Source organism: Sinocyclocheilus anshuiensis, unplaced genomic scaffold (assembly GCF_001515605.1).
Source record: "Sinocyclocheilus anshuiensis isolate Anshui unplaced genomic scaffold, SAMN03320099.WGS_v1.1 scaffold185, whole genome shotgun sequence".
NCBI classification, from domain to species: Eukaryota; Metazoa; Chordata; class Actinopteri; order Cypriniformes; family Cyprinidae; genus Sinocyclocheilus; species Sinocyclocheilus anshuiensis.
In genome coordinates, this window is record NW_015539887.1 from 2,168,900 (window position 1) to 2,182,027 (window position 13,128).

The following is a 13,128-nucleotide window of genomic DNA, read 5'->3' on the forward strand; positions in this document are numbered from 1 at the left end:
ACCCGAGCCTGCTTAAATGCTGTGGGAAATGTACCAGTGTGAAGAGAGGTGTTGATAATGTGAGTAAGCGAAGGTATGACTGAAGAAGAAATGGCCTGAAGGAGGTGAGTGGGGATAGGATCAAGTGGACAAGTAGTAGGATGATTGGAAAGGATGAGTTTAGAGACTTCTGCCTCAGAGAGTGGAGAGAAGGATGAAAACGAGTGTATGTTTGCTGGTAAGATGTGTTTGACAGTTTGTGGTGTGGCAAATTGTGCACTGAGGTTTGTAATTTTATTAATGAAGAATGTGGCAAAGTCATCAGCTGTTAAGAGTTGATGAAGGAGGGGGAGGAGGAGGACAAAGGAGGGAGGCAAATGTTTTAAAGAGCATGCGAGAGTTAGGCGAATTGTTAATTACTACATTTACTACACAGAGCCGTAGTTCACTGACAAGCTATACAAAAAAAACAAACCAAAAAAAATGCTCCATCTAAAAGCACGTGAAAATACCACATTTAATAACATGTTTTTACTCCAAACTCACTTCATAACGTCAGTCGAGTGTTTGAAATAAATCCTTCTGTGAGATGATGTGGCTTCTTACAAAGAATAAGGCACACAACATATTTCATAGTATTCGAAGTAACTCACTTCATAACGTCAGTCCACGCAAGAGTGCCCTCTGGCCTTCGGATGGAGATTTAGTACTCATCACAGAACCGTGCTTCACTGACAAGATGCACATGACAATCACAGCTTTTGCCTAATCGCAATTGTGATTTCATTGCAATTTATCGTGCAGCCCTACATAAACATGATATATTAATTACAGTCTCTCACTACAGATACTCTCTACTATAAAGCAAACATTATGATGTAGTAGCAAGACATTTACCACTCAATCATCAGCAAGCGGTTGAGGCAATCCTCCCCACAAGCCATCATTCCTTGGGCACGCTCTTCCCTTGAGAGGATAGCACACTCACACTGCATACGCTTGATGTCTCGATGGGACTTATTCTTCTTGCTGTAAGGACAGAGAACAGATTTCATGAGCTTTATGAAAGATCAAATTAAATGAACAAATTAACATTTAATTCAAACAGTGGATCATGGCGCTGCCAACACCAGGAACATGAATTTAATTGCCAGGGATAAAAAGGGAAAAATATATACTTACCGTTCTGTCAGATATACATTATCTTCAATGAGGTCAAAGTAGGGTGGCATTTTTTTCTGCTTTGCCTTTTCCCTCCAAACAGCTGGATCCACAAAGTTTTTCAGACTGAGCAGTGGGCGCACCACCTCTTGAATTTGGTGAAAAGATTCCTTACCATCTTTCACAACCCTTGAGCTCTCATCCAAACACTCCCTTTTACTGCTCAGACCAGCCTCTGCCTCATTATCCGATTCAGATTCAAACTCTTGACGTCTCTTCTTAGGTGGACCCCTTCCTCGATGAGGCTTTTGGTTGTCTTCTCTAGGGGCTTCCGAGATGTTCTGACTTTCTGTGGTGAAGCTGCAATTGCTGCTTATCTCATGGGCTTGAACAAATGGGGATGATCCTGGAAGATCAGCAGACAGGACAGATCCTTGTTTGTTCCCTACTACCCTGTCTTCATCGTGATCATTGGTCAAAGAGTCTGGATGGATCTGGTTAACTGAATCATGATACTGAAAAGGCACATGCGCGTTTACTGGTCTGTTGGTTTTAGAGATGGCAGGCTGAGTCCATGGACCTTGTCTGTGACCGCTATCAAACAGAGCAATTCCTGGTTGAGGAGGGTGTTCAGTGCCATGACTGCTGTCCGGTTGCTGAAATGTGCTGCTGGGCTGTTCTGACTGGTTAAAGTCCCAGGCTAAGCCATAACCCTTCCCAGAGTTGAAGTCAGTGGATTCCCCATAGTGCTGCTTTCCTCCTTTCCTACCATTCCAGCTATCTGGTCTATCATGGTTTTGATGGTGATCCGATTGAGGTCGCGAAGTCTTTTCAAAACTCTGAAGTGATGCTTGGTTTATCTGGACACTATTTGGTCTTTCTTGGGCACTCCAGTTCTTGTACACATGTGCAATGGTAGCCTCCGAATGGCTGGTGCTGTCAACCATGTTGCTCTGCGATTGGTAGGAGACATGTTTAATATCTGGATTTAGCATTGCAGCTTGTACACTGGCCTTAAAAAGTGCAGCTGATGATTCCTCAAGCTTTGACTGATTGCTAAAGCCATAAGCAAATTCCCTATTAATGCTTTCATGCGTATCAGTCTGTTGCTGTCCAGAAAACACTAAGCACCCGGGAGACGGTTCAGTCAAGTCATTTGTCTCAAGAGCAATGGTTGAATTTTTTGGCACAACCACCACCGAGTGCAACCGCTTTAAAGAAACACGCCCATCATCTGAATCTGAGTCCGATTCTTCACTCTCACTGTCCTCACTGTGCCATTTACCATCGTGGTTTAAGGAATCGGGGTCTTGAGTTTCAGGCTTAGGTTTGTCTACATTGATTTTCTCTTTACTGCCAGAACTGCAATTAAGGGGAAGATCACTAACAACAGGGGCACTTGTTGATTGAGGATCTTCAACGATCTGTTTTATAAGTTCACCATGAGTATGTTGGGTTTCAAGGTCAGACGCACGAGAACTTACTTTCTGATGAGATTCAGCTGAGGTTGTGTCTTGTATTTGTTCTTCTACAGATTTTTTAGATGGTACTTCAGAGTCCTGTTTCTGTGTACAAGATTCTTCAGGGGTAGTATCATTGTTTAACTCTATTCTTTTTACCAAAATGAACTTTTCCACATCTGGATTCACTATTTGATATTCTGAAGTGACTTGACCAACAATGTCCCATCGGGATTTTTTAGCACTACCATCCTTTTTCAAAATCCCACTACTGGGTTGTTCAGGATTCACATAATGCTGCTCAGAATCTTTTTCACAGAGTTGAGCACTCTGTGTGATGTGCGATGGCCCATCTAATTTAGTGTTAAATTTCAAGCATCCTCCAGGTGGTAATTCTTTCACAGAAAGAGGGTCTGCCAGTGATCCTACTGAATCCTGATTGGGAGTGTGGCCTACACAAAATGAGTCAGTCGGTCCTTCTGCCAGAGCTTTACTTTGGATTGGAATCTCATTTTTCATTCCAGGTTCATCAGTGGAACTTCTAACTTCAAGACTTCTACTTGTCGTGGAAGTGGATTCCTTCAATCTTTCAGTTGTCTTGTGACTCTCAGGAACATTTGTGCACTTTCCCAAACTACTAAGTTCCTGGTTTGGAGCTTGTTGCTCAGTTTGTTGTTTTGTTTTGAACAAATTAACTTTGTGCGTAGCTTCATGCATCCGTTGAGAAATGCATTTAGATTTAGGCAGAGTAGAGTTGTCATCAATTTTGCTGCATTCCTTCTGAGGAGTAACTGGGCTGAGGGCTAACTGTGACTGCTTTGTGTTATTACTTGATCTGTCTTTTGATTGTCTCTCTGTTCCAGTAACATTATTTAAAGTCTTGTGATCCGTTGAGTCCGTTTTTTTGGAAGATGAAGTCCCAGACACAGATGACCTGTCTGATCCTTGTGACTGACGTTTTTTTCTGTGCTCCTCATCAGAGTCAGAGCTGTTTTTATGGACCTTTTCCTCAGATGTTCGGGATGAGGTAGCTGGGTTAGAATTTGAGGTTTTAGCATTAATCTCAGATTTTGAGTGGGCACTGGATTTCCTGTGAACTGTTTCTGCATCAGGAGAGCTCCTTCTATTGGATTCAGAGTCACCAGCTTTTAAATGAGATCGCTCTGACTTTGAATGCTGGGTTCTTTTGTCTGACTCCGATGATCGAGAACAATCTGTGGGTTTTGAGTCCCTGTGGGATCTGGAGTGAATGGATAATTTTGAGTCTTTTTGCGAGCTAGAGTAAGTGGAGGATCGACTTGAGTCACTACCTCGAGTCCTTGTCCGCCGGTGGTCATCCTCTGAGTCAGAGCTGTCACGAGACCTGCCATCGGTTCGTGAACGTGAGCCTCTCCTTTCACGATGAGGAGAACTTCTATGAAACCTCCGCTCAGAATCATGGTAATGTGACCTATCTGACCTTGACTGTCTCTCACTCCTGGATCTTTCAGACCTGGAATAGGAACTAGTTCGACAGCCTCGAGATCTAGACCGTGACCGACTTTTGGTCCTTCTTCTGTCTCTGTCAGAACGAGAAGATCTTGACGATGTGTGCCTAGAGTCGCGCTCAGATTTTGAACGACTTGACCCCTTTTCATCTTCTTTCCTATCATGCCTGGATTTTTCTGACTCCTCAGTTTTGGAATTAGAGGATCTTTTTGCTTCGTTACTCGGACATTCAGATTTTATCTTATTTCTGCGGTCACTAGACTTCTGGCTAGATGATGTTCTGATTGAATCCCCATCAGATTCTGAACCTGGAAGCGTGCAATCTGATCGAGGTTGTGATTTTCTGTTTTCCTCATGCTCAGAAATAATGGAAGTATCCTTATCTCCCTTCCCAATATGGGAAGAAACAGGAACTTTAAGGCATGAGTCTACTTTCTCCTGAGGGTTTTCCTCTTTGAGAACTTTTTCAGAGGAACTATCAATGACAGAGTTCTTGTGAGACTGTTGCAATGAGGTTTCAGTTTCAACCTTGGCTGAATATCTAATTTTGTCTGACTCAGATGGGCCTACTGGCTCTGAAATCTCTGCTGAGGCGGTGCTGACAATGGAGTTATCCTCAACAACAGTAACGCTGAGAATCTGTTTCTTAAAATGCATCTTTCCAAGAACAGGTTTTGATTTGAGAGGGAAGGATAATGGGGCGGGTGCTGTCTGGGTCTCCCCAACTGCTGGAGTATTTGTATCCACATTCTTGGTTTCATCACTCTGTCCTGCTAGATCTGGAGTAGGTACAGGTCCAGCTTGCAGTGCAGAAGAATGTTCACTTGCATATTTCTCCGGACTTGGTGGGGCTAGAAATACATTTTGACGTGGTTTCTTTGTCTGTGCGAAGCTGAAGGAGACCTTTTGTCGACCCTGTTCCTCAAGGTTTACCTTCGCCTTGGTTCCTTTAGGCAGGAGATGGTTTGTCAATACGACCCTAGGTGCAAGGCCTTTGAATATGACTTGCTTCGGGAAGTTTTCAACCTTGATCTAGTGATATAAAAAATAATAATAAAATGAGTATTTTATGCACATGTACATAACATGTTTCTTGTTGTTTATGTACATTTAACAAACAAAAATTGCAAAATATCTGAATTATACACCTACCGAACAATCTTTCACATCTTCCCTGTTGTCATAAAAGAACAGCAGGAAAGAAAAAAAGGAGAACATTAGTCCAGTCAATTTAAAATCTCATTACAAGAAAAATTAAAAACCTGCTGTGAAAATAACACCACTCTTTTATCCAAAAGCCAAGGACTAATAGTTAAAAAAAGTATATGAAACACAATGTAGCCCTATATAGTTCATTCACATCACTTCCTATTTTTGAAGGCACTTCATGTAATAAACAACTGACACACTTTCGACAACAAATAAGCTGACTGTTTTCTAGTTCTCATAAAACCTATATGAAGCTACAAAGCAACAACTAGGTTACACGTTCCTCTGAGACTCCTTTTCTCCATCTGACCTTCATAATGGAGTCACCCTACAATGATAGTAGTAGTAATGGGAGGGGATTCTCATGCCATTCATATCTGTCAGATAGGCAATATTTTAATCTACCATGACCCTATTTAATATTATTTAATCATGGCACCATCAAGATTCAAGTATATAATAGAATTTTGATGTGTGACCCACTTTAGCCATTCTAATGCAACAGTGATATTGCTAAAATTATATCCCTAATGACACTCACTAGTAGCATAAAATAAACTCAAATATCAAGCATGTGAAATAACATTTCATGCAAAGGCTCAAATACTGAACACTGCATAAAAGGCAAGTTTGTTAAAAATGCATTTGTCCAAGTTCAAGCAAGTCCAGCACATTAACATGAATAACTAAAGAACCGTCTATTCTGACCACAAATTCTTGGTTGAAAACTTAAGTCTGATACAAATTTTCCTCGAATAACAAATTATATTATGACAAAATGCTGTGGTATCTCACAGTTTTAGTTTAAAATAACTTTAAACTGCAGAGTGCAAGGTGAAACGCAAAAAGGTTTTAAAATATTTTAAGCATACATATAATATATGCAAGCACTTGGTTATCTAAAATCCCTCAATAGTGCAAAACCAAATTTAGCCCGGGACTGGAGAAGCAGGATTAGCATTGCAGGGAAGCATGGCTTAACATTCTTGCATAACGTCCGTTGACATAAAGAGCTAAAGATACAGTGGGTACGGAAAGTATTCAGACCCCCTTAAATTTTTCACTCTTTGTTATATTGCAGCCATTTGCCAATATGGGGTGCTGTGTGTACATTAATGAGGAAAAAAAATTAACTTAAATGATTTTAGCAAATGGCTGCAATATAACAAAGAGTGAAAAATTGAAGGGGGTCTGAATACTTTCCGTACCCACTGTATATTGGCCCATGACAAATTGGACATTAAATTCTGCAATTCAAGTTATGAAGAACACTACTGCAAAGACTCTGTTCCAACAACAGCCAAAAGTGAAAGTCGTTTAAATTAACATTCTGCTGGCAGTTTAAGCAAATGCTATTGCACCACATTCCACTCAATAGCCACACTTGAGAGAGTACCTGAGCTCTTGATTCAACAGAGCATCCATTTTGAGTCAGAGCTGATGCTGAGCAGCTTGAAGAAAGCTACAACACTTGGGGCAAACCAACTCAGAGTAGTATGCTCTCTGATATGGTGTCACACCTATGGAGAAGAGACAGCATAACTGCATTCAGGCAATGTCGATTCCATGACACAAATATATTTGTCCACTGTATTTGTAATTATTTGTCTATAGATGAAGACTTCAGGTTTCTCATTGCTAAAAGTTAACAATTTTGTAGAATCTCAGATACACCACTGGAAGTGTTACATTTATTTTTATAAGAACGTTACTGTGTTTTTGCTGTCTAGGCCAGTGGCTCTCAACTTGTGTGTCACAAAAACAGGTAACAAGTTTGTTTTGATCTGGGGTGCGTTTCCCAAAAACAACTATGGTCGCAAGTTCCATCATTACCAATAGAGTTCAATGGAACTAATGACCATAGTTAGCTAACAATGCTTTTGGGAAAAGCAGCACAGGTCGAGGACAATATTAAGGTTGAAGTGAAACAGAGGTAGTGAAGATTTTCCCCCCTATATTGCAACATCTAAGTGTAACAGATCATTGAAAAAGAAAAACAAAATGAAGCAGGGAACCTGGTTCCATAAATTGATTGTTGATTGGATTTTGCACTGTAAAATGGAGGCAGATGAATGCAAGCTTGCAGGGGTGGGTTTAAGTGCAACTGATTAGAGAAGTCCTGCATATGCTACCAGAGATAAGTCTGTCATTTTCACCAGAAGATCCAGTTACAACATTTTTATTAAAATTGTGAAGTCTAAAAAGAAAAATGGATGAATTGTTTATAATAAGGTCTGTAATATGCATTTAGAAAATAAAGAATTTTCATGCTGACTTTTAGATGCAACTAATTATATAATTTTGCATGATGGAGGCTATAAAATAAATAAGCTTATAAACATTTTAAAAGGGAAACTTTTCATTTTCCTAGTGATGTCAAAGCAAACTTTACAGTATTCTGCTGTACATTCATCTGTCGGGTGAATATTAAAGGGTTAGTTCACCCAAAAATGAAAATTAGGCTGCGTTTTACTCACCCCCGAGGCATCCTAGGTGTATATGACTTTCTTCTTTCAGACGAATCCAGTCGGAGTTATATTAAAAATTGTCTTTGATCTTTCAAGCTCTATCATTGCAGTGTTGTATTGCTTCAGTCCAAAAGAAGTTAAATAAAAAGCGCCCATGCATAAAAAAAAGTGTCTCACACGGCTCCAGGGGGGGGGTGAACAAAAGCCTCTTGTAGTGAATCGATGCGTTTTTGTAAGAAAAATATCCATATTCAAAACGTAATAATCACTTGAATCTAGCTTGCGCTCACTGTTGTAAAAGGAAGCAGTTCTGGGGGAATGACGTATGAGTTCAGCTTTGCACATGCGCCGCTTAGAAGTGACGCACGCGGAAACGCAGCTGAGAGATCAAAACAAAACAACGGCCAAGAATTAGAAGTACAAAACGAGGATTTGTAAAGTAGAATGTCAGAGGATTGCGATATAAGCCAAGAGGAGACTGGTTTTCCTTTGCTAAAGTAAGGAAACTTTGCTTCCTTTGCTCCTGTTAACAAACGTTGGTTTTCACGAGACTCACCAGCGCACGCGCAGCGCTGACCTCATACTTCATCAGCCCGGAACTGCTTCCGTGTACAACTGTTGGCGCAAGCTACATTAAAGTGATTATTACATTTTGAATATGGATATTTTTCTTACAAAAAAGCATCGATTCACTAAAGGGGGCCTTTGTTCCCCCCCCGGAGCCATGTGAGACTTTTTTTTTTTTTACGCATGGGCGCTTTTTATTTAACTTCTTTTGGACTGAAGCAATGCAACACCTGCTGACTGCAATGATAGAGCTTGAAAGATCAAAGACAATTTTTAATATAACTCCGACTGGATTCGTCTGAAAGAAGAAAGTCATATACACCTAGGATGCCTCGGGGGCGAGTAAAACGCAGCCTAATTTTCATTTTTGGGTGAACTAACCCTTTAATGACGAATAGTAATACAATATTTGGCCTAGTATTTGCCCTGTTTCAGGCTGGTAAATTGTATATTGTATGCATTTACAAAATTATATTCAGCTCATATTCAGTTATATTAATCATTTAGCATTTTACTGGGCTTATGCAGTTGAAGGCAATATTCATTCATTCCAATGTTTGTTTTTTTATTATTCAAAATATCTTGATAATAGTACTACTAATAATAACAATAAGCCATACATTTGCTGTGCTTTTCAAAACGACAATTTTGTTGAAATGGTTATCTGTAACATTACGCTTACAGCAACATACAGAAGTAAAGTGGAGGGAAGAGCACTTATCTGCCTCAGCAGGACAAACTGTCTTTTGTCTGGAATGCGAAAGGTAAACTGCGTGCCCTGGACGCACAAAATCAATAAGCACGCTTGGTGTTCTGACATAAATGGGTAACATTGGATTACCTAGTCTATTATGTTCAATAGTAAAAGCTTGATCGTTGATCTTATAATAAAACGATGTTTAAGATCGATATGGTTTGGCAAAGTGGACGAACAAAATGCTTGAGCACTGCAGATGAGCTATCACGCGCATGTGGGTGACATTTTTGCACAACATAGCAATATTTTGTCTACAGATGTCTCGGTTGTTATTGACGTGGATGACAATAACAACACAACGTCAAAAACTCAGGTTCTCTAACAGTATGGCCTTCGGTTAGTCACCAGTAGCTCCAACACTGACTGCTTGGTTCATAATGGCAACGCGTAGATCCTCTGACCCTGAACCGCGGGCAGCTAAAAAATTTACCTCCTGGATTTGAGGCCTGCATGGAGGCCTCGTTGCATCTGTTTTCACTTGTGTTTCCAGAACATATAACACGATATGCATTGACATTACATTATTGCCTAATACTATTTTAGACACACTGTGATTTTCTAACAACAAAGAATATCACATTTGATTTAAATTAACCTTATTTCCATTTATTGATGGCTCCCTGCTTGTAGTAACGTTAACGTTAGTTCCCTCAGCTCGTTGGCTAACTGCAAAGTGAACTGTCGTTCTGGTCACCTTTTGAGACGTCTATAATTGTTTAATTTTTCATATCCTAACCTATTTGTTGAGCTCAACTGATTATCTACAATATCTTTTTCTCTAAAATATAATTTTACGGTTTGACTTGTGATTTATGCTCTGAAACCGTGAAAACGGGTCACTGTGAACAGTGGGTTAGCAGGTTAGCAGCAAAAGGACTAACTAGGTAGCTCAATGGCTAACTGGTTAAAATGTGTAGTGCATGTAGGTTCTCATTAGGTATGTTCTGTGTGCCACAACAAACGCATAGCAACTGTAAAGTACTCACTTCTTATACTTTTCCAGTTCGGTTAAGCACTCCATCTTCTAGGACAATGATGGCAACCTCTTTCGCTTGATTTTTCCTAAACGTCCAGCAGAACACAGACGTCAAATCCACACGGGGCAACAAACTGCTCTCGAAAACACAATTCGCCTGGTGCTAGATAGCATACAGCTAACGTACATCCAAATGCTTGCATTTAATGCTCGGTCCACGGCGATCAAATAAATAGTCATTAGACGACTCCTCTGTACTGTTTTATCAGTACGAAGCAGGCTGTGGAAGGCACCATCCTTTTTGTTTCATGGTGTAGTAGGGCAGCCTCAGATGATCTGGTGGAGTCGATATGCGATGCACCGGTTGCGGCTCCTCCTCTCTCTCTGCGAGCCACAGCTCATGCCGTGAAGAAGGAGGTCGACATTCGCTGCTATCCAGAGGGACTGATGACGATCCGACCGTTTGGGGGTCTTTGTTATGCTACGAAATCTTCCATAGCAAGAAAACGCGGAATAAAAATTGTTAATGCCAACAGTAACGCACGACAGAGGCAGCTAAAGGCTATTTTGTAATGCGTTTGGTCAGACAACGTGGAAACCGGATGGGCCTTCAATGTGGGATCCCCACCAATAAATCAATTCAGCATCCGAAGCAATTATCTGGGGTTAAACCACAGTCTATGGGTTAAACTGGAAACGTGAAAGTCGGAAGAATTCGGAAAATGGGCAGTTTGTGTATGGCAAGCCGTTTTAACTTTTATTCCTATAAAACTAACTTGTATCTATTTTAATGCTATTAGTCTTAGTAGTAGGCTAAGTAATCCAGTAGTGACTAGTAGGCCTATCTGTTAATTGCACTAGAAACTATTCATGAGATATTTATTGCTTTTGCTACTAGTCACTTTCCCAATAGTGACAGATGACAATTCAGTTTTGGTCATAAATAACAAACTGCACATTTTTGCCATTGAATTAAATGTTGCTGATACTTGTTCCACTTTATAGCAACTATTATTTGTTAGGTACTACTAGTAGGCCTACTTATCTCTTTGTAACTATTCCAGTAGTTTTGAAGATCTGTTTCATACTGACAAGTAGCAAAGGAATATTAGTTTCTAATGAATACAGTGAAAAATTGAACAGGTACTAGTTGCTATTGTATAACTTATTATTACTAGTAATTTAAAAATAAGCCTTAGTAACAAAATACAGCAATAAATTAAAAATACATCAAATTAAAATACTAGTTAATTTGAAGAAATAATGTTAAACAGCTTGTGGTTTATGTGGAGATTGAAATGCATATCATGACCTGTTATAAACGTTGTATGACTTTTCTCTGAATAATAATAATTATTATTATTATTAAGAGACATATCTCAATCTGTTGTATTCAGCAGTATCTTAATAAAAGCTAGATTTCATTTATATACTGATATGTTTGTAGTTTTATGAAAAGCCCTTTGAATGAATTCAGTATTAACCATTAAACCTGCATTGTTTTTCATTGTTCATATAAAGTGTTTTAAAAGACATTTCATGTCAATAAATTGTTAAATGCTTTGCATAGTGATGCCACAGATACCACTGAAATATAGGTAATTTTTAACTAAATGTCTAATGCATGATAGTAGTTGTGTTTGATGTTTTCCGTGGTAGACAATGCAGTCAGTTTGTTTAGTTACTAATCATATACTTGATGGCAGGTATTCTAACTAATAACTAACAGACATCTCAAGCCACAGGTATGGTCATTGGCTTTTCTAATATAAACATGTCTTAAACAATTTAATGATCTACACTCTGTCTCTTCTGTAGTCTATTCATTTCACAACATGGTTAACTTGCAACAGTGTGTGTTGAGAGTGAGCCTATAGAAAAAGAAAAAAAAAACAATAATTTACTTAGAAACTTTATTGGCAATTTCAGCTGAATTAGGGCTGTTAAATAGATTGAAATAATTTTTAAAAAAAAATAGCATTTTTACTTTATAATCACGTTTGTTGTTTGGTGTTTATGCACAAGTACTTGAACCTTGTTGATCAGGGTATGATGTGTCAGTTATTGCTTATCTTTATCTCACTGTTCAGTCGACAGGTCCTCTCAGCTTCATGAGGAAATTTGTGATGAGTTTCCAGTAGGAAACACCCTGACAGTTCCAGGTGGTGCCCCGTAGTGGACAGAGCCCTCTAAAAAAAAAAAATAGCATTTTTACTTTATAATCACGTTTGTTGTTTGGTGTTTATGCACAAGTACTTGAACCTTGTTGATCAGGGTATGATGTGTCAGTTATTGCTTATCTTTATCTCACTGTTCAGTCGACAGGTCCTCTCAGCTTCATGAGGAAATTTGTGATGAGTTTCCAGTAGGAAACACCCTGACAGTTCCAGGTGGTGCCCCGTAGTGGACAGAGCCCTCTACAAAACTATTAACATCCGCTGAGCACAGCTGCACCTCTTCCTCTCCTCAAAAGACCCACATTGGATGAACTATTTGTAAATCTTTATATTTTCTCGCTTCTACAGGTCTGATGTTGTGTTGCTATCTTCAAATGGCCTTTTCTGTCTAAACATAGTTTGTTTCGAGTTCACAGCGAGAACACTTCCAAATTCACCACAGCTCCCACCTAATGACAGACCTGTATGTTTGGATACAATTAGGGCATTTACTGTATTTTCTTTCTTCTTATGTATTTTATTCATGCTTCCTTTTTCACGGTTTTCTGAACGTTTATTTGTGAATATAGTACCTCAGTGCTCTGCACAGTATACTTATTAGGCAGGGTTGGCAGCTAGCCATAGTAACCAGGACAACTCCTTTATCATGTCTAAAGCCCCACAGAGGTTAAAATCCCCTACAATAATTTTATATAGTCAAACTATAAGATTTTTTTTCTATAAGAAATACAGGCCTATAATTACTGTATTGTAAATGATGTCACAGTTAGCCTTATATTAAGTATTAAATTAACACTAGCAACATACCATTTGGGTCTTGGCCATCTTACTCCAATTTGACCTTTTCGCTGTGTGTGTGTATATATATATATATATATATGTATAT

At 39.2% G+C, this 13,128-nt stretch overlaps 2 protein-coding genes across 2 annotated transcripts in view; one reads left to right on the forward strand and one right to left on the reverse strand.

Annotated features, from left to right (window-relative positions):
* The window catches only part of LOC107685560 (histone-lysine N-methyltransferase SETD2-like), a 30,568-nt gene extending 20,144 nt beyond the window's left edge, over positions 1-10,424 (reverse strand). Inside the window, exons 1-5 of the mRNA XM_016482184.1 lie at positions 10,076-10,424; positions 6,694-6,817; positions 5,241-5,262; positions 1,162-5,120; positions 877-1,008 (exon numbers count right to left, since the gene is read on the reverse strand). Of these exons, the coding sequence (XP_016337670.1) occupies positions 877-1,008; positions 1,162-5,120; positions 5,241-5,262; positions 6,694-6,722 (4,142 nt within the window). The 5' untranslated portion in view covers positions 6,723-6,817; positions 10,076-10,424. The remainder of the gene's footprint in view (positions 1-876; positions 1,009-1,161; positions 5,121-5,240; positions 5,263-6,693; positions 6,818-10,075) is intronic.
* Positions 10,425-12,301: 1,877 nt separating this feature from the next.
* The window catches only part of LOC107685561 (RNA-binding protein 12B-like), a 7,266-nt gene continuing 6,439 nt past the window's right edge, over positions 12,302-13,128 (forward strand). Inside the window, exon 1 of the mRNA XM_016482185.1 lies at positions 12,302-12,560. Coding sequence (XP_016337671.1) covers positions 12,550-12,560 — 11 coding nt within the window. The 5' untranslated portion in view covers positions 12,302-12,549. The remainder of the gene's footprint in view (positions 12,561-13,128) is intronic.